The sequence below is a fragment of the Patella vulgata genome, chromosome 5, assembly GCF_932274485.2.
Source record: "Patella vulgata chromosome 5, xgPatVulg1.2, whole genome shotgun sequence".
Taxonomy (NCBI): Eukaryota; Metazoa; Mollusca; class Gastropoda; family Patellidae; genus Patella; species Patella vulgata.
In genome coordinates, this window is record NC_065883.2 from 23,249,685 (window position 1) to 23,277,216 (window position 27,532).

General features: G+C 35.3%; 1 protein-coding gene across 1 annotated transcript; it reads right to left on the minus strand.

Annotated features, from left to right (window-relative positions):
- Positions 1–907: 907 nt before the first annotated feature.
- On the minus strand, positions 908–27,405 carry LOC126821971 (cap-specific mRNA (nucleoside-2'-O-)-methyltransferase 1). Its single transcript, XM_050550648.2, has 24 exons — positions 27,311–27,405; positions 25,622–25,710; positions 24,877–24,958; positions 23,149–23,390; positions 22,604–22,762; positions 22,361–22,453; positions 21,571–21,642; positions 20,838–20,932; positions 20,130–20,202; positions 19,650–19,842; positions 18,491–18,609; positions 17,815–17,911; positions 16,821–16,953; positions 15,071–15,256; positions 14,246–14,302; positions 13,232–13,289; positions 11,231–11,299; positions 10,599–10,733; positions 10,237–10,350; positions 9,729–9,820; positions 8,853–8,969; positions 7,986–8,098; positions 7,394–7,502; positions 908–5,398 (listed from the first exon to the last, which is right to left on the minus strand). The coding sequence occupies exons 1-24, from the start codon at positions 27,342–27,344 to the stop codon at positions 5,263–5,265; spliced, it is 2,667 nt and encodes an 888-aa protein (XP_050406605.2). The 5' UTR covers positions 27,345–27,405; the 3' UTR covers positions 908–5,262.
- Positions 27,406–27,532: the final 127 nt, after the last annotated feature.

Genomic DNA, 27,532 nt, shown 5'->3' on the forward strand with positions numbered 1-27,532 from the left:
ATCCGCAATACTATACGTTCATACTTGTACGTTTTGCTAGGTACATCAACTTCACCATCTAATCCTCTTTTGTATGAAAATCATTTTGTGACTTTTAGTAACCCAGAGAGGTATTCACTTTGCTATCACATTGATTGAAGATAGCTTGCCAGACAACGAAACACGCGCTGCGGCCGCTAAGTCGCCCGGATATTCCACAGGGGTTGTCAATTAATTTGTCTTTTGTCGACAATTAAAGCATTTGCATGACATCAAAAACTTTTTAGTAAAAGTAAAACTGATTAAAAGTAACAATCTATTAACTAATTAGCTGGTCCATGAATTAGCTGTTCAAGTTATGGGAAATCGCTGAAATCAATAGGATTCTTTTCCTCTCATGACCATAGAGACAGTGTATAAATACACAAGGCCGAAGGCAAACGTGAACACAGCGCGAGAAAATGTCCCAAAAATTACAGACTTGAAAAAGTCGAGTTCTCACAGCTTTCCAGGACAAATCGCATAACCTTGGCGTTTGCTTTGAGCATGCTCAAAATAAACGCCGTGACTCGGCGATCATTAGCGATTATGGCGATGTTGACGCGCTCTGAGACCATTTTCCGTCGCCGTGGCAGCGCAGTAAGGACGCCACCCAGGTTTGACGGTGGTATAAGCACCTTTAAAATATAAATACCGTGAGTTTGTCTAAAAATTCACTGCCGGTACTGTGAATACCGAAATTTCTGTATTGAAATTTGTCGCAGAAAACCACACAAATGCCTATTTAATGGACATGGGAAATGAGAAATAGATAAATAAAAGTTTAGGGTAGGCGATTCTGGATCTTTAGATTTGGTCCATGCTCTTAATTGGATGCTTTACAGACCAATACTGACTAAAAGATGAAAATGGTGTGTCATTTTATTGAGGTATAATCAATGAATTGGACATATTTTGGAAACAGGGTAGTATAAATCAAACAAAATGGTGATAAAATTAGAAAAAAAAACCTTTAATGTTAGAATGAATAATAACCAGTTTGACTGAATGTTGATGATAAACATGATATTATGTAAAATATAACACAACAAATATAACAAATGATACCATTTCACTGATTATTTACTGAGCCACAATAAAAACACACAACTTTTATAACTGGATGAGGGTAAATCTTGTTTGTAAGACGCCATCTTGCAATTCTAAGGGGAACAACATCTGGGCCCTGTTTCTCGAAATCTTAGCTAAAGATAAAATCCAAATTTTAGTAGATACTTCAATTTTGATTGGCTAAGCACTAAAATCAATCTAATATTATCCAACCAAATTACTAAAATTTGGATTTTATCTTAGTTAAAATTTCGCGAAACAGGCCCCAGATCACGATGATAGCACCTAAGAAAATTGAATTAAACAGAAAAGAAACGTTGAAACGAATTTATGGTACAGGCATGGGGTTAAAAATGTGGACATTAAGCAGATAAGGTCAGGACAACTTCTATAATTCTGTGGAAGACAATGATATGTGAATATTGACACCTGACTACAGAGAACCGCCATTGCATTAACTTTACGGCACGATTTCCAGAGCTAAAAGAAGAAGCATTACAAAGGGAGTGCAAAAAGATCTCATTGGCAGCCATTTAGAGACATATCTCGTCCATGTGGCATGTCTGACTACTAGGTGGACAAACAACTTAACGACTTTGATACCCTGATATTTTACCCCTTTTTTTGTACCAACTTTTCACTACAAAATAAAGGTGTTGTGGCCTCCTGTTGGTTGATTTTCTTGCGTCAGTAACTGTCCAGCCTAAATCATGCCAAAAATCACATTTCTGCTGCATTAATATTATGGCTTGCCTGAACTTCCAGTTAAATCAGTGGAGCATTTTCATTGGGTCTCAGTAAATACACCACAAACTTTCTTAACCAATTATTAAGCATTTAACACAATTACATGTATATACATTTTAATTGTATATCAATATCTAACACAGTATTGTCACAACGTATTTCATGCATATGACAGATATAAACATTTGTTTGAAGAAAATACAACATGTAGACACAACAATTTATAAATTTTCTAGACCAAGCTTATGGAGATTTAAACATGAATTACATAGTGAACTAAAGACAGAGTTTTTAATTAATATCAACAAAAGCATTATGCAGATAGGCTTCAGGCCCCGAGTTCACAAAGCATTCTCAGACTTAAGTTAAGAATTTACTCATCTTTCAATCACTGTTTATGAGAAATATCTTTGATCAAGAAGCACAAAACTTTGCACATAGTCCCTAATTGATGTATTTGACACATTAAAACAACAAAAGTTTTATCATGGGCTATATTTTAGTTAAAATAAGTAGAACAATTTTGAGTAAATTCTAAAATTAAGTCATAACCATAACCAGGGGGTCTAATGCAAATATGTCACCCGATTAGATTTTATTACATAGTTCGAGAAGGTATTTGTTGAGTAATAAAACCTTCTAGTAGTTTATCGAGGGCTGGCCGTCCTTACCGCACGGTACAAATAAAATCTTCTAGTAGTTTATCGAGGTTCGGGTGCTTCCGGAGTCCAAAATGGCCGCTTTATATACATGAGAATTTTGGGGATAACTAACCCGAACCCTAACCCTTTTTAAAAAACTGAACTTGGGTCTAATTTAGTTTTTACTTCTCTTAAAAGGGTTAGGGTTAGGGTTCGGGTTAGTATTCCCCTAAATACTCATTTGTATAAAGCAGCCATTTTGGTATGAGTTCTGGCTTGTTCTGGAATTTGTTGCTTCTAGTGGTGATAATATTTGTGCCATGTGGTAAGGACGGCCAGCCCTCGATAAACTACTAGAAGGTTTTATTACTCAACAAATACCTTCTCGAAGTATGTAATAAAATCTAATCGGGTGAATATGTATAGTTTTAGTCTTGATGATGTTTATTTCTTTTTGTTATGACTATATATTCCAAGAATCTCTTAAAGGCTCAATACCACTCTTGTTGTAACTGAATAATATGTCCCAATCTTTATTCTGGTCAACAAATTGTTCTATTTTACAATATTCCAATTAATTGATGATACAAATTTCATCTTAACACACCTAATTTAAAAAATTGGAAAAATTCAACTAAATGATTTGAAAAACCTGACGTAAAGCTTTTCAAATGTGACTTGGATTTAAAAATATTTTTGAACCCTCTGGACAAGTAAAATAGGATTTAATGGATAATTTACACAACAGGTAGGACACTAACACATCTAGTACTTAGAATAAGGCTATTTTATATTTTTTGGAGCTGTCAAGCCAGCAAGAGTGTTATTGTTCCTTTAAAACATTTGGAATAGTTTTAAAAAAATGAATTTGTTCATTTTATCCAAAATTTTCAATTTTATGTCATTATATCCCAAATGGTTTCATAACTGGGGTTTAACGTCCACTCGACACAAACTAGCTCATTTCAGGACTAACATATTGTTCAATTTTATTTCCATAATTCGCTTGCGCGTAGGGGTCTTTAGCAGTAGGAGGAACCCGAAGGACCCAGAGAAAACCCACGAGGCTGGACAGGCGACTCTACTCCTTGTCACATACAACCGGGGAATCAAAAGCACACCAGTTGCCTCAATGACAGACCTTGTGATAAAGCGCGCATGTGCTAATCATTCAGCCATAAAACCCCCCACACAATAATGAAAATTGCTAATCTACGTGTATTCACTGAAGCAACATGCCTGTATCCTGTATATATAATATATGTATAAGTAATAATTTACAATGATTATGATCAATATGACAGAAATATACAAATGACAAAAATTATAACAATAAAATACGTAATGATAATGTTGGATTTAATAAAAAAAAAAAAATATATACAAATTTATGAACGTCATAAATTAGTCGGAATTAAGACACCATATAAGAGTCATTTAAGTGTAGTTTTGGTTAATTGGCAAATAAATGAATGAATTATGAAAAGCGGTATAAATGATATGAATTGGTTATCTTCAGCAACAACTCCATAACATATGTAAAATATTTTAGTAGAACTCAGGGATGAATAATCATTGTGCATTATTTTGATACAAACATGAAACATATAAAAATAATTCTTAACAAAAACAAATAAAACATTATTGAAGCGTAACAAAGCGTAACTGTAATCATATGACGTGAAGCGTAACTTTACATCATATGACTTAAAGCATAACAAAGCGTAACTGTACATCATATGACTTAAAATGCAGCAAATGAAATGAAATGGGTTTTAACGTCCTACTGGAAATGCAACAAAGTGTAACTATACATCATATGACTTAAAGCGCAACAAAGCGTAACTGTACATCATATGACCTGAAGCATAACAAAGCGTAAATGTACATCATATGACTTGAAACATAACAAAGCGTAACTGTACATTATAAGACTTAAAGCTGTCTAACCTGTTAAATCACTAATGCATTTGATGCATTAATTTCTAGCTCACATTAATTTCTAGCTCACATTAATTTCTAACTCATATTAAATTCTAGCTCATATTAATTTCATGCTAGAATTAATTTCATGCTAGGATTAACTTCATGCTAGATTAATTTCTAGCTCACACTAATAACTTTCTAGAATAAAGTTTACGCTCACATTAATTTCTAGCTCTCATTAATTTCTTGCTAACAATAATTTCTTGGTACCAATAATTTCATGATAGCATTAATTTTCTTGTTGTACACCTACCCTATAAAGATGAAAACATACATGACTAAATCTGCCGGTCTTTCTGTTGGCTTCAATTGTTATATAAACTATCATTTAGACATTTATTCACATGACAAGCCTCTGATCAACTCTCTAGATCATCAGATAGCCGAGATTTCAATGGATTGGAATACCAGCGAGATTTATCGAAACTTAGTCTCGGTTGTCAAGTACCATGGCTATGATAATGAATGATTTAGGCTACATTTTCAAACAGTCATAACTTCGGCCAGAATAAATAACTTTGAACAAAATTTTCAATATATTCATTTTTCATTATCTATTTTCATTTAAACTATTATAGAAACAATGGTCAGCTTTTATCTAAATCGTACATAATCCATCTTTAATGACTGGTTGTAAAGGTACTGCCCCCTCTTCTAACAGATAGCAAATATTTCTACACAAAACATAGCACATTATTCCAATTCTGTGTTTTTCCTCATCCATCATAATCTCGTTTCTATAAATCTCAAAATCTCTCAAAGTTTGTTGCTGCCCTTGACTGTATTATTGACTGTGTATTCATACTGGTATTAATCTATGTATAAACTCTAGAAATGAATCACGCGATAGTTTATTTATATCTGTATGTTCCTGACTATCATGTACACAGACACCTTTCTCCCATTTCCAAAATAAACTCTTTAATTTACTGTCTCTACAAATAAATATATAAATCAATAATTAATAATAAAGAGAGAGAGAGAGAAATTGGGTTTAACGTCCACTCGACACAAACTAGGTCATTTCGGAACTAACATATGGTTTAATTTTATTTCAATAATTTGCTTGCGCGTAGGGGTCTTTTAGCAGTGGGAGGAAACCGGAGAAAACCCATGAGGTTGGATTATTAATAAAATAACAGAGTGCATTCTTCAATGTACTGTTATATCGGAGGAAAAAAAAGAGAGAGAGAAATGGGGTTTAACTCGATACAAACTATGTCATTTCGGAACTAACATATGGTTCAATTTTTATTTCAACAAGCCAACAGTGAGGCTGATGTCCCCCGCTGAAATCCCAAAATAAATAAAGTTATCGTGTCCCAAAGCATCAACCAATCAAATTGCTTATCTCTGCTTACCCTAAGCGGAAAATGCTCATCTTCGAACTCCATCAAGGCATTGACCTAATCAACACATACACCAAGTTTGAACATTCTAGCTCAATTAGGAAGAGAGTTATCGTGCCCCAAAGTATCAACCAATCAAATTGCTTATCTCTGCTTACCCTAAGCGGAAAATGCTCATCTTCGAACTCCATCAAGGCATTGACCTAATAAACACATACACCAAGTTTGAACATTCTAGCTCAATTAAAAGTTATCGTGTCCCAAAGCATCAACCAATCAAATTGCTTATCTCTGCTTACCCTAAGCGGAAAATGCTCATCTTCGAACTCCATCAAGGCACTGACCTAATCAACACATACACCAAGTTTGAACATTCTAGCCCAATTAGGAAGAGAGTTATCATGTCCCAAAGCATCAACCAATCAAATTGCTTATCTCTGCTTACCCTAAGCGGAAAATGCTCATCTTCGAACTCCATCAAGGCATTGACCTAATAAACACATACACCAAGTTTGAACATTCTAGCTCAATTAGGAAGAGAGTTATTGTGTCCCAAAAAGTGTGACGGACAGACAGACGGACAGACAGACGGACAGACAGACAGACGGACGAACCCATTTTAATAGTCCCCTGCTTTCTTCGAAAGGCAGGGGACAATAATTAACTTGCGTGCAGGGCTCTTTAGCACTGGGAGGAAACCAGAGGACCCTGAGAAAACCTGGGGAATCGAAACCACGCCAGTTGACTCAATGGCAGACTTTATGATACAGCTCACACACGCTAACCATCCACCCCCTCGAGGAAAAAGAGCACACCGTAAAAGCTATAATACTATTAGTACCCACTAGACTTTTTGTTCTTTAGGACAATAAAAGAGAAAACATCCATTTAGATCTCATACAGATGTTTGGGAATTCATATCTATGTGGAGTTTTAGTTTGATATACCAGACATGTGATTTGGATCATATAAATTTAATATTCTGACTTTTCTAGGATTTTGAAAGACCCAAGTTCATACCTCTTGACAGTAATCATTGGAAATTGTTGAAAATATTCTTTTTTGTCAAATGAACATATACTTTGTATAAATTTCAAATCAATCTGACGATAACTTTAGCCTCTAGAATGTTTAAACCAATGAAAGAAATAAATGAAATGAAACTGGGTTTAACGTCCTACTATGCTTCGACTTGGCTAATGAAAACGGACATACGCCATACAGTGTGCTATGAGGGGAATTATGTCCGGACATCGGCACTACAATCTACTCTTACATTGAAAACCAACACCAAGGGATCTGTAACGTACATGCCTATGTGTACATGTGACCTCGGTTTTTCATCCCATCCAAATGACTATATGTTGGCCCTTGCCAAGCCATCGGTCCTGCACCACTGACAAGGAGGAACCATGCCAGAAAATACAGATGAACTTTCTCGACCAACGCAGGGATCGAACTTGGGACTTCCAGGTTAGCGAGCCAATGTCTCACCCACAGAGCCACTCGAACGAAAAGACTGGGCAACAACAATATATAGAACCAAATTTCTATGTGGGCGTATAAAAACATTTTTATTACCTTGCAGTAGCAATGCTTTCTTTACGACAGTCATAAACAGCTTCCTTCGTATGAGTGTTGTACCAGTATTTTCTTTTACTGGATCTACTAATTGACATCATCCATGGTTCTGTAAATAACAAAAATTTTATTCAAAATGATGTGAATATTATTTAATATGAAGTTTACAAGATTTATAATCAAATGTAATGTTCATGGTGTCTGGACAAATAACAATCATCCTGTCCAACTCCGTGGGTTTTCTCTGGGTCCTCCCACTGCTAAAGACCCATACGACCAAGCAAATTATCGAAATAAAATTGAACCACATGTTAGTACCGAAATGACCCAGTTTTGTGTCGAGTGGACGTTAAACCCCATTTCTCTCTCTATCTTCCTTATGATAAATGCTGTATTCACAGACAATTCTGATTTTCAGCTAGGTTACATATAATTACATATGAGATAACATAAAATATAATATGAACATTAGCAGTTTTTAAAAAGTAGATACCACCAGGATGATAGTAGGTATTATCAATCAACTCACCTTTAACAGTTTTTAAAAAGTAGATACCACCGGGATGATAGTAGGTATTATCAATCAACTCACCTTTAACAGTTTTTAAGAAGTAGATACCACCAGGATGATAGTAGGTATTATCTGGTGTAAGAAAACACAATCTTGGCATACCCTGACTTCCTTTAACAACCTTCATATCTAATCTAAATATATAAATCATTTAATTTCAAATATACATATCCTCTAATACATGTACTTTTATTAACCAAATGCTTTTAAAATTAAGTAGCGGTGAAATGAACAATGATAATAAAACCTTTTCTCAGTTCAGGCCTCAGGCATCTATATTAATGTTGGTGGGGGGTGGGGGGGAAATGGCCGAAATGGGGTTTAATGTCCACTCGACACAAACTTGGTCATTTCGGGACTAACACATAGTTCAATTTTATTTTAATAATTCGCTTGTGTGTAGGGGTCTTCAGTAGTGGGAGGAAACCCGGAGGACCTGGAGAAAACCCATGAGGTTGGACAGGCGACCCTACTCCTTGTCTCGTACAACCGGGGATTCGAAACCACGCCAGTTGACTCAATGACAGGCTTTATGATACAGCGCGCACGTGCTAACCATTCGGCCATCCAACCCCCCCAAAACCGGAAGGAAATAAATAAAATGAAATGTGGTTTAACATCCTACTGTTCTGCTCTGACTGGGCTAATGAAGACGGGCATATGCCATACAGCGTGCTATGAGGGAAATTTTGTCCGGACAGTGGTGCTACGGCAAACTCTTAAAAAACGGAAGGGTTAGTACAACCTCATCTGACCAAAGTCACTCCCTGGATCAAGCTGCCATTATACCCCAAATTTCAGCCTCGGGCGAGCCCAGGTGTAGCCGCTAAACCAGAATAGACAAACAAACTAACGACAGTCCAAAATATATATATATTTAAATCTGACCTGTTAAAGACTTGATCAACTTCTTCTAGTTTATAATAATGTGATACAACTAAGGGAGATAAATCAGATCTACTTGGTTTCTGGACGGCTTTTACAAACTTCTTTAAACTCTCTAATCTACAAAAAAACAAAACAAATTTAAATACATAAATGTACATCACCAATGGTGAAACTAACAAATAACTTCAATAACAGGAAGGTCAAGCAATTTTACTTTAACTTTAAGGTATTTCATTTGTCATTACATGTCAGTACAATTTATGACATTGTGATGTTATTATGACAAGTTATTTCTTTGACAATGTTACATTGTTACCGACTGTTCATGCTACATGAATTTTATCTTGCACTATTCTAACAGTATCTTATTATTGAAATACAAGGTTAAAGTCTTTCTTCAAGGAAAAGAGAATTTGAAAATAAACGTGGATCGAGAATGAACATGCAATAATGCCTTTCCATCATATTTTGGACATATTTTGTGTAAAATCAAAAGTATTCTTAACCAAAAATAATGCCTTGTTTATGACAGAAAAGAAATGAAATGAAATGGGGTTTATTGTTAAATTGTTCTGTTCCGACTGGGCTAATGAAGATGCCATACAGTGTGCTAAGGGGAAATTTTGCCTGGACAATTGCGCTATGGCCTACTCTTGTATCAAATTCCATCTGCCAAGGGATCTTTTACGTGTACACGATACCTTGATTTTTCGTGCCATCCAAACAACTAGATAGCTGTACTTGTCAGACCCTCCGTCCTGCACTACTGACAAGGGAAATGTTTATGACAAGACAATTCATAGAGTCTGATGGGGTCGAATTTCAATATTTTACAAATAAACAAGCAAATTACAAATAATCACAAGTTACAATTACCTTTCTTTAAAATGTAGAGATCGCACATCTTTACCACATAAAAACAAAGCATCTAAAATGTGAATGGTTTTAATTCTTTTTTGACCTCTACCCTACAATAACAATATAATATAAATAAAACAGAGAGAGAGAGAGAGAGGGATGGGGTTTAATGTCAACTCGACACAAACTAGGTCATTTCGGGACTAACACATGGTTCAATTTTATTTCAATAATTTGCTTGCATGGAGGGGTCTTTAGCAGTGGGAGGAAACCAGAGGAACCGGAGAAAACCCTCGAGGTTGGACAGGTGACTCTACTCCTTATCACGTACAACTGGGGAATCAAAACCACGCCAGACCTTATGATGTAACATGCACGTACTAACCATTCGGCAATCCAACTGCCATAAATAAAATAAATAAAATATTACTTCTGTAAAATAATAACACAAGGATTATTCAATAAATATTTCTATTCTGTGTATTTTACTCTAAATGAGTTAACAATTTAATCGATTTTTACATACCTCTCCGCGTATTTCTTGTACTGTTTCAGCCTCTAGTAATGTTCGATATGGTAATTCTATTCTTTCTTCAACTTTTGTCCACTTACCTCTATCTAATTTAAATACATGTGATTTCTACAAAAAATATACAACAATATTTCAGATTTCTAAAAATATACAAAAATACAAAAAAATATACAAATACTAGCGATTTCTACAAACATATATAATAATTGAGATTCCAACCCCCAAAATATACTATTCTCCAACTTTAATTGTTATACTTTTATCTGAACTTTACTGTCATAGTCAAATTTCCTACTTTCAATTTAATTTTGTCTGATTGAATTGATCAAGTCGATTGAGTTCAAAGGTTAACTTACCCCTAGTCCTAGTAAATAATAGGTATTCTGATCACTTCTAACTGTACACATATAATCGTACACACTCTTTATATGACTTTTAGAAAACTCATCTAATAGATCTGGTGAATGATTTATATAATCATACGGATCATTCTGAAACAGAGAGAGAAAGGTGGTTTAAAGTTCACTCAAAACAAAATAGGTAATTTAGGTACTAACATATGGTACAATTCTATTTTAATTTTTTAACTTGGGAGTGGTTGGAAACTGGAGGTCTCAGAAAAACCCCACAAGGTTGAACGGGTAATCCTACTCCTTGTCACAAATACAAGCTTGGGATTAAAACCACACCACTTCACTCAATGACAGACCTTATAATCTAAAGTTCAAGCATTAGACCACTCAACCACCCAACCCTCACATTCTGAAACAACAAATATTACATATATATTATCTACCTTCCTGATTTTATATAAATATAAACACATCAATATCAAAATCCCTGCCCATGAAAAGGTAAACAGATTGACAAATAACATCTTATTGGCCATTATCGCAGGAACTTTTTCCTGTGGCTTTAGACTTCTTGTGGATCATTGCAGACATTTTATTTTAGTTGGGGGGGAAATATTTCTTAGCTGTGTACTTACATCCATTAAATCTGAGAATTTGCCTTCTGGATCTCTGTGATTAGGAGCTGCTCTAACTTCATCAGGTACCTAAAACAAATAGTTTGGTCTGTCAATAAATTGAAATTGGAATAAAGACAAGAGCATCGCTAACGCGGCAATATATGTCCACATTCCAGCTTTGATTGATATGGTACTTTTTAAAATGAAGAGAATGAAATATGAAATGGTTGTAATATGATCAGAGGCCAAGAAGGCTAGGCGTCGGGTTTGTTTTGCCAAATTTACAGACAAAATACTAACAATAAAGTGGGCTTGACACTACCCGACGAGGCCGGGGCAAGCATCAAAATAAATAGTTGCTGTCTTCATGGTATAAGGAATAAATATGCAAAATTCCAAGATGATCCATTCAGAATTGCAGCCTGTAGACGATAAATACAAAAACTGGGCGTGGCTCTGCCCATGGGGGTTGGATATGGAAACAATATAAATAGGTACCATCCTGTTATTGAAATGACAACATCAATAGTTGCCGTCCTTAGGGTATAAGGAATAAGTATACCAAGTTCCAAGATAATCCATTCAGAATTGTGGCCTTTGGGCGTTAAAGGCAAAAATTGGGCGTTGCTCTGCCCTTGGGCGTCGGGGCATTCACCAAAATCAATAGTTGATGCCCTTAGGCTATAAGGAATACATATGCCAATTACCAAGTTGATCCATTCAGAATTCCGGCCTGTAAACGATAAACATAAAAATTGGGCGTGGCTCTGCCCCTGGGGGTCGTGAAATGCAGTTGTCGTCCTTAGGCTATAAGGAAAACATATCCCAAGTTCAAAGACAATCCATTAAGAATCGAGGCCTGTAGGCAACTCACAGAGACACAAAGAACAAAATGGGTGTGGCTCTGCCCCTGGGGGTTGGGCAATCACCAAAAAAATAGAGGTCAGCCTTAGGGTATAACGTATAGGTATAAAAAAGTTTTTCGAGATGATTGATTAAGCATTGCAGGCTGTAAGTGACATACAGACACACAAAAAGAAAATGGGTGTGGCTCTGTCCCTGGGGGCTGGGCATTCACCACAAACAATAGGGATGTTCCTTAGGATAGAAGGAGTAAGTATGCAAAGTTTCAAGGTGATACGTTAAGAATTGCGGTCTGTAGATGACAAACAATGAATACAAGAAATGGGCGTGGCTCTGCCACTGGGGGTCGGGCATGCACCAAAAACAATAGGGATCATCCTTAGGGTATAAGGAATTCATATGAAATTTTTTCAAGAAAATCGATTAAGAATTTTGGCCTGAAGGCAACACACAGACACACAAAAAGAAAATGGGTGTGGCTCTGCCCATGGGGGCTGGGCATGCACCCCAAACGATTGGGACGTTCCTTAGGGTACAAAGAATAAGTATGCAAAGTTTCGAGATGATGCGTTAAGAAATGCGGCCTCTAGACGACAAACAAACAAATACAAGAAATGGGCGTGACTCTGCCCCTGGGGATCGGGCATGCACCAAAAACAATAGAGATCATCCTTAAGTTATAAGGAATAAGTATGTAAAGATTCAAGATGATAACTTAAGAATTGTGGCCTGTATGCGACACACAGACACACAAATATGGCACCAAAAAATCAGGAAATGCTGTAGCTAATTGTAATTGATAACAAATATTTCTTACAATGATTTTCAATACCAATTAATCTGTGGTATTTTTTTTTTATCAATTTTACACAGGAGTATTATGTAAAGTTCTTGAAGCTTGTTTCAATCTTTCCCTTTGATCAAACATTTTACATAGTGTCTAGTTATTCGCATGGGATGAAAAAACTGAGGTCCTGTATACATTTTAGCATAGATATAAAAGAACCTTTGACATTTTGAATTCGAAACAAGAGTAAAAATTTCTCTCACGTATGTCTGTCTTCGTTAGCCAGTTGGTGCAGAAAAATAGGATGTTAAACCCCATTTCAATAATCACCTACAGTTGAAATAAAAGCGTAGAAGAAAGAAACCTACCTGCCAATATCTTAAACAATCTTTACGTACAGTTGATTGTCTATTTTCATACAGATCCCTGTTTTAAATAAAATGATATAATTATATTTCAACAGCAATTTGATTAAAATACAGATCTATATTTCGTTTTTTTTTTACTTTCGATGGCCTCTACTACATGAAGATCTGACCGGTTGTAGTGGAAGGTCGCGTCAGATGTCATATGAGTGACTTTTGGCCCTATGAAGTCAGACATTCGATTAACCAATCAGCCTTGATGTTTCTAGTGGGTTACCGACAGTTTCATGCACATCACGCCAATAATTCGCCGTTTTATTGGCTAATGCCTCACATCATCCAGAACACAAGTTATATAACAACTCTTCCAGATCCTAGTGTAGTAAAGACAAGTAATTATAAAAAAAATAAACGAAATAGGATCTGTGTTTTAATCAGATTGGAATTAGAGCAATTATGAGATAAACAATTAAAAAAGATCAGATCATAATTGAAGAATCTAAGCGGAATTACTCTGCAAATTATAAGGTTTTTCCTTTCGTAATGAAAACATACTATCACATTAAAATGTAGGTGTAAAAAAAGTATTGTTATGTATTATTCATTTCATAATCAAAGATGGTTAATTGAATATTTCAAAACTCCATTTAACGTTCTATAAACATAAGTTAAAGTTTAACAAGAAGACTACGTCCAAACTGTTTTCATGCATACCCAAATTAAGTTTCATAAAGATCTCTTCAAAGAAATCTGGGAAATGCTCAGGATGGACAAATGGAAGTCATTTCAACATCCCTCCCTCAAGTTTGTTCGGTACACAATAAAATTTGTTAGCTATTTGAAAATCCAAAATAAATGAGATATATGTACCTAAAACAAAACCGAGGACAGAAGGACAGACTGACAGAGCCTATTTCAATATTCATTCCATGACTTTATTCGGCATGGGTTAATAAACTTATTGATATGCAGAGGCCATAGGAAGTAAGGTAATTCAAATAAAAAAAGTTCACATACTTATTTTGACAAAAAGCTTGGATTTTCTTTAAACCTATAATCTGTTTTCTACCAATACTGTAAAATAAAGACATAAAATTGTGAAAAATCTCCACAAAATAGAAGAATTCCTCTGTATAGCTATTTGGGAAACTATCAGGCTGAATTAGTTAAAGTTCTAGAAACAATGTTCACTATAACTTAAAGCTAAACTGTGAAAATAGTTTGGACCAGGATTTAAAGTGAACAAGTGATCAGTTCAAGTTACGTTACAGAGATGTCCTGTTACAATTTCAAGTAGCTAACACTCTTGTATTATCTTGACATTCGGTTATAAATTTGGCACTTGCTGTAAAGAATTTTGCCATTCCCAATGAAACTTTGCAGTAGATCAATGAATAAGTTGCTGCCGCACTAACAGGCTGTCTGGGGTTCGATCCCAGTGTTGGTCGAAAAAGTTCCCCAGGGATTGGTGCAGGACGGAGGTCCTGTATAGTGTCTAGTCATTCAGATGGTACAAAAAAACAAAGTCCCCTGTAAACATTTGTGAGCACATAAAAGAACTGTTGACAGTTGGAATTCGATATAAGAGTAGGCAGTAGGGCTGCTGTCTGGGCAAAATGTTCCTCATAGCACATGGTATGGTGTATGTCTGTCTTCATTATCCTTGTCGGTTCAGAAAAGTAGGACATTAAACCCCTTTTATTTCATTTTATTCTGCTATTAATTTATGCTTTGCTAGGCAATATTATCGAAATGCCTAATAAATTAGTAGTAACTGTTCACTTGCAGGTTTCTGAAAATGATATCTTAATATTTGTCAAATTATTAATCTAGACAACTTACTTTTCATTGGACACCCACATATAATCAAAGAAATCTGTGTCATCTTTCATAGTGTCGTGTGGGACTATTTCATTGACATCCTCCTTCGATGTAGAGACTAAATATTTACATAGATCGAGATTAATATGCTTCATATATTCACAGATATGTTCACTACCAGCACGTTTATTACGACAGACTATATACCTGAAAGATAAAGAAACAGAGAAGTCTTGTGAACAAAGTTTTATTTAAGATTTGAAACTAAAAGAAATTTGTTTCCTCACAGAGAAATAGTAAGCAAATATTTTAATAGAACGAAAATTCAAATAAGTGAGAAATGGGGTTTAACGTTCACTCGACACAAACTAGGTCATTTTGGGAATAATGTATGGTTCAATTTCATTTCAATAATTTGATTGCTCATAGGTATCTTTAGCTGTGGGAGGGAACCATAGGACCCAGAGAAAACTCCCGAGATTGGACAGACGACCCTACTCCTTGTCACGTACAACCGGAGATTCGAAACCACGCCAGTTGACTCAATGACAGGCTTTATGATACAGCACGCACATGCTAACCATTTGGCCATCCAACCCTATTCTAATAGAACGAAAATTCAAATAAGTGAGAAATGGGGTTTAACGTTCACTAGGTCATTTTGGGAATAATGTATGGTTCAGTTTCATTTCAATAATTTGATTGCTCAAAGGTATCTTTAGCTGTGGGAGGGAACCATAGGACCCAGAGAAAACCCACGAGGTTGGACAGGCAACTCTCTTGTCACGCACAAGCCGGGAATCGAAACCATGGTACTCATTGATAGATTCACTTCTTTATACCCACTAAGATGGTCTAAAAATTGATTGAAAAACTTTGTGCTATACTACACATTTATTTTCCATGTACCTCTTAGGAATGGTCGGTGCCACTGTGGATGAGAATTTCTATATGGATTCTTAAAAGACGTAAAAGATATCGTAGACAAAATGACTGTCCATTGATTTAGGGTGTTATTTACTCTTACGATATGTGACATCTATGATTAGTTTATTATAGATGATGTCGGCTCACATCAATGCGATTAAGATGCCCGACAAATGAGAAACTATGAGGTTTATAATCATTCTTATTGAATTGATGAATAGTCCGACAAAAGGAAAGCAATGACTTCTGTTTAAGATTAGATTGATGAATTGTCCGACAAAGGATTAAGTCAGTCAATCAAGGCAGATTAAGTAGTTAAATCAAGGTAGGTTTATACTATAGACGGTATAACACGATAAATACGTTGATCACTTAATTACCTAATAAACCCAGCGTATTATCGACGATAATCGGGTTGAGTGGTAGTTATACACTCAGTAAACTATATTAATTTCAGAATTTTGAATATTATTCACCATGTCTTGATGTCCGATTGGGCATATTCCCGGTCGGACAATTTTGGGCGTTTGGAAAAAAGATTCGGACAAGTCCGGAATATACGGGCAAAATCCCATCACTGGTTAAACCCCATTTCATTTCATTTCACTACTATCGGAATGTCCTGTCGCCATGGAGCCATGGTGGTTAAGTGAGTAAAACGCTGAAGGTCGCGGGTTGTGCTGGTGTTGGCCGAGAAAGTTCATCAGTATTCTCTGGCATGGTTTCTACTAATCAGTAATGCAGGACGGCGGACCTGACAAAGACAGCTGTCTAGTTGTTCGGATGGGGCTAGAAACTGATGTCCCATGTACACACTGGCATACTCGTAACTTATGCTACTTACCTTTCTGAATTAGCTGGTCTACTGGTTACAGGTTTAAATATAGAGACAGTATCAAACGCTAAATACATTAAATATACTAATCCCATACTAAACGGTGTAAACAGATCAAATAATTTACATACAAAATGGCCGTCTGAAAGAAAATAACAAAGACATTAGTCTATCAATTAAAATCTACTCTTAAAATTACACATCTTGTTCAAGAGATATACATACAAATATTATTAGCTGGAAACTTTGTAAATTTCTCCGAAAGCCAAACTGTGAGATCTTTGCAATTCAAATATGTGGCATAGATACGGTAATTGAGTTTAGTGGATGTTGGCATCATTTCATGTTTAATAAATATGAAATCTGGAGAATATTTTGCGAGAATCTTCAAGAATTCTTTGCAGAAATCAAGACTATAATTCTCCAAACCTTTCAAGCCAGTTGTACATATATATTCATCTGTTAAGTAAATCAGATGTTTTTTATTAAAACAATTCAAAGTTCAATATTGGATAATAAAAAGATTCATCTAAATGTATATACAGATGTAAAGTCATTCTTTAATGTTGGCGTACAATTATTTAAAAAAAAAAAACATGTCAATCGTACATTATTTATACGAGATAAAATATTGGACTTGTGTGATTATTTCATTGAGATGAACGTACAGTATAGTGTCTATATTTAAAGTTGTATCACCCGAGGGCTGTATCAATATATTACGCAATGTTTTTTATTGAAATGAAATGAAATGGGGTTTAATGTCCTACTGTTCTGCTCCAAACTGGGATAATGAAGAGGGGCATATGCCATACAGTGTGCTACGAGGGAAATTTTGCTCAGACAGCGGCACTATGGCCTACTCTTATATTGAATTCCAACTGTCAAGGGATCTTTTACATGCACGCCAATGTGTACACGGAACCTTTTCATCCCATCCGAATGACTAGACAGCTGTCCTCCACAAGCTATATGTAGAATGTATAATTATGTAGTATCTTACCTTCTCGAAGAATTGACAAGGCAACTAAACATTGACACAGATAAAGTTGTTTTGATAATATTTCTTGTATGTTTTCTTGTCCTTCAACAGAAAACCCCTAAATAAATAAAAACGATTATTATTTTCCATTCACTGGCTCTGAGAGACAGCTTTAACAAAAAAAACGATATATTATTTACACATTTACAGACTGGACATCATAATTTCAGGACACTTGAATACTGCTAGTATGTTTACATCCCAACAAGGAATGAAAAGATTGGTTGCCAGGCAAAAAAACCTATGCCAACAGCGAAGTTATCTAAACAGTTTTGAGCTAAACAAAAATTTCAAAAAGATCAGATCATAAAGCTGCTTTAAATTTTCTGTTTTAAAGAACTGAAATAAGTACATCTCTATATTCTTTTAAAAAAAACAACTTAAAACACATTTATTTAATCATGCTTTTAACTGACTATGTATACAATCATTAACATGTCCATAATCTTGTTGTTTATTTATGATTACATTGTCACTTTGTAAAGTGCTCCTGAACATGTTATATGAAAGGGTGCACTATAAATATGCTGTAATAATAATAATAATAATCAGTTGGCAGTTGACTATTTGTTTGACTGATAAAACTGAATCAATGAACTAAACCAAATGTCTCTTGTGTTTCATTTGGTTTACTTACTCCGTCAGCCATTACAAAATGGACACCCTTGCCGTCTGTATTATTAAGTACAAATTTAGTAAAAGCGTCCTGATTATCGGGGTTAAATATATCACCGTCACCATCGATTCCACCAACGCCTACAAATATAAATAATAAGTACTGTAAAACAAATTTCTGTGAAATCTTATTAAACTTTGAGTGAGAAACATTTTCAACAATATCTTTGATAGCAGTTAGTAGCCAAAATAGGATCATTTTTCACATCACATTTGCCACCTCTCAAACACTCCCTTAATTGTAATTTATCAATTCTTCCCTTATTCCTTTGATCTCTAAGGCTCTACTTATATAGTCATGGAATGTAGACTATATCCAAACTATAGGGGAGAGAGAGAGAGAGAGAGAGAGAGAGAGAGAGAGAGAGAGTACACTCAGAACAAACCAGGTCATTTCGGGACTAACATATGTTACAATTTTACTTCAATAGTTTGCTTTCGCATAGAGGTCTTAGATGTGAGGGGAAACTGGAGGACCATGAGAAAGCCCTTGGGGTTGGACTCCTTGTAGGATCGAAACCATGCCACTTGACTTAATGACAGATCTTATGTTCTAAAGCAGACATGTTACACCATTCAGCCATTCCACCCTGTTCTTTTCTGCACTGACTGAGCTAATGAAGGCAGCCATACACCAGACAGAGTGCTGTGAGGGAAATTTTGTCTGGAAAGCAATTGAATTCCAACTTTCAAGAATTCATTATGTACACAGCAGGGAGTACATGGGATCTCAGTTCTCCTTCCTGTCTAAACAACTAGGTGCTGCTTCTTGCTAGTCCTTCCATCCTGCATTACCAACAAGGGGAAACGACTCTGGAAAATCAGGTGCGACTTTCTCAGCCAACACTGGGATAGAACTCCAGACCTCCTGATTTGTGACCCAGGGCCTGATCACTGAGTCACCATTTCTCCCCAAACTAGAGGGAGAACTATAAAAGAGAAAGTGTCTAAAAGAATGAAGTTTGAGAAGAAAATTGGATTTTTATTTTTGTTCAGTATAACTACCTGTACATGAGTAACAGGGACATGGAATCCTATTCTCTTTTAAATCTAAAAATACTACAGTTACAAGACAACATCGCTTTGGTAATGCAAATCAAACAACTAATTAATATCTTTACCATAAAATGGTTCAAACATTTCACCAGGGCCAGCAAAAAAATCTTCCAGTTTGAAGTCATTTTGACCTTTCAAGGTCATTCCAAAGCCTTTACTATCTCCCTTCTTCCTCCAGAGAACATATTCACTAAAACCACCTGGTCCAGCACATATATCAGCAAAGTATAATATCTCATTAGGTGCAACTAGGTTTTTCTGAAATGTATATGAAATTGTGAGAATAGTTTTCTGAAATTACAATCAAAGTTCAAATGGAATTAGTACAAAAAAACGTAAACTGTGTGGGTTTCTAACTGTTAGAACCACATACAAATATCTTAATGTCTATAATATTTCTAACCCTTAATCAAAAGCAAAAAATAAGAAATAAACTGATTCTAGACAAAAAGACTGATTTGATAACAGTTAAATAACAAGTATCTGGCATCAGGAAAATAATTAAAACGGCTCTGAAAAGAAATCAATGACATAGTCTAACTTACACCATATGGATCTTTAGGAGTTGTAAACATAAAATCTAACACAGCATCCATGTTAGCCATCTTCATTGCTGCTCTGTAACAAAACATATTAAGATCATACATATAAAAATAAAAATACTATGGTCCTCATCAAATGATGTGATATTTTTGAGAACTTAATTAACCTAGTGATCCTTTGAATAAAAACAAATAAATAAAAATCGAATCATGTTTTTTTTTAAGAAGGATTTTCGTATATTTTTTTGTATGGCCTAAATAGACAATGGATATTGTGATATTCTATTAGTCTCTAGTATATGATTCAATTTTATTTCAATAATTCACAAGCACCTAGGGGTCTTAAGCAGTGGGAGCAAACCAGACGCTCATAATCCTTGTCATGCACAAGCAGGGGGTGGGGGATCGAAACCACACCACCTGACTCAATGACAGACCTTATGATCAAATGTGCACCATTTGGCAACCCACCATCCCAACAAATCCTTACAGATCCTAGGAAGCAGACATTTTCTTTTTAAGGTGTCAATTGATACTAAATAATGAATGAATGAAATGGCGTTTAACTTCGTACTTTTCTGCATAAACCAGGCTCTGATACTATATACTATCTGGCTTGTAAACCAAACCAGAACAACTCAACAAGAGGTGACAAGACTATTATACAGACAATAGTAACCAAATTAAACCAATTTATATTATCATATATACCTGTTGAGAAAGAAAACCCCTCGAATTGTTTCATAGGGATTAGATCTCGTTCTCGCTCGTCTCATTTCTTCTGGATCACAAATATCAAACACATTCTGAAATACATTATTCAGATAGTTAAATAATCTAGCGAAAGGAGGATTCAGAAAAAACATACAGAAAAATGACGTCTTCGACACATGTTTAAAATTATCCCTCTTATCATCTGTGCCAAGGACAAATGCCATAAAATCTGAAATGCCTTGAGGAGAGAGAGAGAGAAATGGGGTTTAACGTCCACTCGACACAAACTAGGTCGGGATTAACATATGGTTTAATTTTATTTACATAATTCTCTTGTGCGTAGGGGGTCTTTAGCAGTGGGAGGAAACCGGAGGCCCCGGGGAGAAAACCCACGAGGTTGGACAGGCGACCCGACTCCTTGTCACGTACAACAGGGGATTTGAAACCACGCCAGTCGACTCAATGACAGACTTTATGATACAGCGCGCGCACGCTAACCCTTCAGCCATCCAACCCCCCGAAATGCCTTGAGGACATTTTATACTAGTAAACATCTTTAGGTCTTGATTAATGTATCTTTAATCATAATTTTCCCAGTATGAGAGTTAATTGTCATTCTGGAAAATGATCATTCAATAAACTATTTTACATCACGTAGAAATCAAATACTAATGGGGGTTGTGATTAACACGCTACAAACAAAATATACCAATCAAAATAATTTTATTACCTTTGATTTTAATATTCCCTGTAATGTTCTTTCAGAAATATATTTCGTTTCATCATCTATTGATCTTTTTTTCTGTAAAAATCCAAGAAAAAAAAATACAAATGAAATGAAATGAAATGGGGTTTAACGTCCTACTGTTCTGCCCGGACAGCGGCACTACGGCCTACTCTTATATCGAATTCCAACTGCCAAAGGATCTTTTACGTGCACGCCAATGTGTACACGGGACCTCGGTTTTCCGTCCCATCCGAACGACTAGACAGCTTTCCTTGTCAGCCCCTCCGTCCTGCATCACTGACAAGGGAGAACCACGCCGGAAAATCTGGATGAACTTTCTCGGCCAATGCAGGGATCGAACACCCGACCTACAGGCTAGCGAGCCAGCGTCTTACCCACTTAGCCACGTGATCCAAAAAAAAAAAAAAAAAAAAAAAAAAATTGGGCCCGGACAGTAGCGCTACAGTCTAGCCTATTATCAAATTCTAACTGCCAAGGGATTTTTTACATGCACGCCAATGTGTACAAGGGAGCTTGGTTTTTCGTCCCATCCTAACTACTAGACAGCTGTCCTTGTCAGGCCCTACGTCCTGAATCACTGACAAGGAAGGAACCACTCCTGAAAATCTGGATGAACTTTCTCGGCCAATGCAGGGATCGAACACCCGACCTCCAGGCTAGCGAGCCAGCATCTTACCCAATTAGCCACCGTGACCCCCCATATATTATGTTTATACTTGAGTTAATAGAAAATAAAATGGAAAATAAAAGAAAATATTGAAATTGTACTCACTTTACCAATAACTTTCCATTGTATCATTTCATCTAGAGTAGGAATAGGCAGAGTACATTTAGGTAACCAATCAACTGTTTCTTCTATTATCAACTAAAGTTATAAATAGATAATAAGCCAGAGGAAAACGATTGTGTAATAATGATTATGATATGTACAAGATTATGCACTGCGCTTACATTTTTCAATTTAAATGTTTCTTCAAAGGTCAAAAGATTAAGATTCAGAACTTTAGAAATATACCTCCTCTAGATCAAAGTTCCATTCAACATCTTCAGCTTCTAATCCTTCTAAAAATAGACCCAAACCTCTTCTTCCTTTCTGTTTGGAGGCTTCTACAATCTCCACTCTACCTTGGCCATGTTTACCTAAACCTTTACCAGCTTGATAACCCATCTTAGCCTAAAATCATAAAATATTAAACTTATTGTAACTTTCGTCATGCATTATTAAATATATATTATGTAAGCTTAAAATAAAGAGTTGACCTTCTTGAACTTATTCCCATAATAGTTCAAAAATAGATACTGAAAAATGAATATATTGAAAATTTCATTCGAATTACTTTATTCTGAGCAAAGTTATGACTGTCTGAAGATGCAGCGTAGATTGTTTATTATCGTACCACAGTACTTAACAATCAAGGCGAAGTCTTGACTATCCATTTTATCTCTGAATTTTGAAATATTTTGGGCGATTTAATACAATTAAATCTCAGCCATCTGATGGCATGATAACAACAGAGCATAAATATATAATGAAAGATACAATTAAAAATTTCATCTTACCATCATTTTACCAACAGCGTCATTCATCTGTACAGGTTGTTTTGGTCCTGTATTCACTTTGATAAATTTAGCTGCTGGTTCACCTTCACTTTCACTCGTGCCTGTTGTTTCACTTCCTGTAGTACTACTACTTCCAACACTTGATGCATCACCCATAGCATGACCTTTAGTAACAAACTTCATTTCACTTCCCATCTTTTGTGTTGGTTGATGAAAACTTGGTCTCTCATCCTCGGAGGAATCTGAAACATAAATTGACAAAAAAAAAACATTGTATAATAATGTTATTTCCCCTATATACGAGCGTAATTTAGAATTTATAATCTCAAATTTTACTGTACAATGAGAAAAATTAATAAATGAAAGTAAATGGTTTGTTTACAAAGAAAATATAATAATTCAAATGATAACTTTTCATTAGTTTTTGATAACTTTCTTTCCCATTATTAACTACTAGGTAAGACTTTAGCGTGGCCATGTAATCTAAAGGAGTCATTAAGTACACAGGGAGCTGTGGTGGTTCAGTGAGTAAGAATCTGGTCAGCTAACCTGGAGGTGCCGTGTTCGATCCTTGTGTTTGCCGAGAAAATTCATTGTGATTTTCCAAAGTGGTTCCGCATGTAGGGGTGATGATTTTCCGTGATCGCGGAAAAAACGCGGAAATCGCGAAATTGTCCACTCAAAACGGAATTTGAAATCTCACACGGAAAAAGACGGAAAAGCCGATATTTGCTGATACTAAACACAAACTCAAAATAGTTTTGCAGTTATCCAAGTATTTTATCTTTTTATTCATAAAAATCGGAAATATTGAATGATATCGCGTGGTTTTGTTACTGTCTATTTTAGTATTTCGCTACTTTCATTTCATCATTTAGGAATCATAATTTTAATCGAAACGAAAACCCGTCTTTCATGTATCCCATTATAAAATTACTCTGTAGTTTAACTTGAATTAAACATTGTAATGTATATATATGTCTTTAAAAAAACTTCTGTCACTTCATAAAAGTAAAAATCGTTTCATTTACTTCTTATTTTACTGCCGGGCTCGTGACTCGTGTTTATCCGCATTAACCACGTGACATCAGAAATATACCGTAGCCTTGTGAATCCAGCCCTTATTCTCGAAGAAACGGTAGTAACTACGAAGATGTCTGGATAAATCGCGACTACACCTAGCAGCTGAGAAACATGACTTCGTCTGCTAAAAAGATGAAACGAGCTCACAAGATGTAATTTTCTGTTATTTAATTCGGGAAACAGGTTTAAAGAATAACTAGTCATTGAACATTACAAGTCATTCACAATTCAACATTTGTTATCATTGGTTTAAAATGATCCGTTTTGTAATAAAAGGCATTTTAAGATGTTTTATTCATTTATTCATAAAATAACATTTTATCTCGAAAAAACGGAATATGGTCAGCTCTGAAACGGAAAATAACGGAATTAAAAATACTTAAAACGGAATTTGCTATTTTCTGAAACGGAAAATCATCACCCCTACGCATGTAAAAGAAACCTTTTCAGTTTAAATAAGAAATAAGATGTAGGCCATAACACTGCTGTCCAGGCATTATTTCCCTCATAGCAGACTGTATGTCATGTATGTCTTCATTAGCCCAGTCGGTGCAGAAAAGTAGGACGTTATACCCCATTTCGTTTTATTTTGTACATTCGTGTATGCAACAATCAGAATTTTTGAGTAATCTCTTTAAAAGTTACCTGAAAAACTCTTTTGTACAGATCCAGATGTTTCTATAACCTCTGTTCCACCTTGTTCAAAGTATCCGGCATTGTAATTCATCTAAATAGTAAAATTACCATTAAAACAATATTGTTATTGATAAAATCAAGCTGAGCAAAAATAAATTTATATATATACTCGCCAAAAGACATGGTAACTGATATATAATGCCAATCGCAATAAAAAAAAAAGCTGTTCTAATTTAACAATCGACACAGATCAGATTGTGATCAAAAACTTTTCAATCAACTCTTTGTTTCATCCCTCAGATGCAAGTGTCTCTATTAAATGGTAAATTCTTATATACAAAGTGAGGAAATGGTTAATTTGCTATAAGTTGGACGAGCTTGGATTTCTAATAACTAGTCTCAGGTTTTTCTATTTTAATAATCCCCTCACAATAGCAGTACAAAATCAGACTTCGGTTGAAATGAGAGGTAGTTTATTCATCTTCATCACGTTTTGGGTTAAAAGACCCTTTAACTCTGTTTTTGTACTGCTGCTGTGTGGGGATTTTTAATTATCTATTACGTCTGCTCTCTCTGCCAGCATCCGTGGTTTGATCCAGCAGCTACACAGATCTACCAGCCTTAGTCTGCTACTCTTTTAAAGGAGTGTTGCCGTTCCTTCTTTCCCCTGGATTTCTCTTTTACAACGTAATTTTTAATAGTACCACTGTCCCTCTAAATAATGAAAAAGATCTAAAACAATCTCCGAGCTCACCATAATATCATGTTTCCTTTTATAAGGTTTGTTTTTCATAATTTTGGATGGAGGCCTACTAAAACTTGGTTTCTCATCTTCTTCTGAATCTAAAACAAGAGAGCAAACAAACATATTATTATTAACTTGGGGAAAAAAGCTTAAAGATATACTTCTTTCACAAATGTGATAGTAATTATATTTATATTATTAAAAAGCGTATTTTGTCATAAATGCAAAATCTTGAATTTCAGATGAACTTTTTAGGAACAGTTACTGATTGAGTGGTCTTTAAAATACTGTGCAGATGCACTGTGTAACACATTAGGTTATTCTGTCTTTCATATTTATCATACCATATCACATGAGTGGTTTCTGACTCAATCAAAATTGGAGTAGTCATAATAATAACCTGTTATTATCATTACCCAATTCTGCCTTAGGGATTTTTAGGAGTCATGTCTTAACCAGGTGAAGATATTTTGTAATCAGTTGTTTTGACTACTTGGATTGTAAGTAAATATACAAATACAATTTATGATCAACAAAGATTTATAATTTGTAGTCTTAAAGAAAAAATCAAAATTTTTTATGTGCAGACTACAGGTTCCAATTCACAGTTAACTGCCTGTTCTTCTGCATAATACCAGATATATACCACAATGGTAATGTTATCCGGTTTGTGTCGTGTGGCTTTTGAATATAGGTAAATTTTGATATAATCAAGATCTAATGATTAGGCAAATACTTTTTTAGAAATTGTTATAGGGAGAGAAATGGGGCTTAACATCTACTCAACACAAACTAGTTTATTTTGGGACTAACATATGGTACAATTCATTTTCAATAACTTGCTTGCTCATACATGTAGGGGTCTTTTAGTAGACTATAGTGGAAGAGGAAATTGGAGGGAGAGAGAGAGAGAGATGGGGTTTATCGTCCACTCGACACAAACCAGGTCATTTCGGGACTAACATAATATGGTTCAATTTTATTTCCATAAGGACCCGGAGAAAACCGATGAGGTTGGACAGGCGACCCTACTCCTTGTCACGTACAACCAGGGACTCGAAACCACGCCAGTTGACTCAATGACAGACTTTATGATACAGTGTGCATGTGCTAACCATTCAGCCATTCAACCCCCCGGAAATTGGAGCACTCATGGAAAACCCACACAGATAAGCAGGAAACCCTACTGTTACTCTTTGTCATTTGCAAGTCTGGGATGGAAATCACACCACTTAAATAAATAACAGGCTATATGATCTTAAGTTTTAGACCATTCGGCCAACTCCTGAGATATTGCTATTGCTATAAACTGTAAATAACAAATTAAGCATACAGGTGAATCTGCTTGGTTTTTATTCTGACTTACAAGGGAAACTTAAAAATAATAAGTAAATAGGTACTAGCGAATTAAAAATAAAGGCCTAGTGTACGTTGACCCAGCTACTTTTGACTTCCACTACTAACCCTAACCCTAAGTAGCCGGATCAACATACAAAATAAAATAGTTAAAAGAATGTAAAGTGATTGTGAATTTTACTTCAGATTTGTTTAAGATTCATAGTGTGTAAATAAATGTTTCATGAAATTGCGCCAATGAAAATAGTGAACTTGACATCAAAGGGGTTGCAAATAGAAGACAATTATGGGCATGACACCTGTTCAAGAAGGTGTTATTTCTATGTTCAGTTAATATATAACCTGATAATGTGCCGTGAGATGTCATTTTATTCATTATTTTCTGTTTTCTTGCAAGATTTTCATGTCAGCAACCGAAACCGGAAATATTGATCTTTTTAGTCTTTTTGTATTGGAAAGTCGAGAATTAGGAGAGTTACCTCCCATTAAACATTATTTTAATTAAAATAATGATTATCTGTAAATAGAAGTGCAGATTTTTATTACTTATTCAAATTGAAAGAC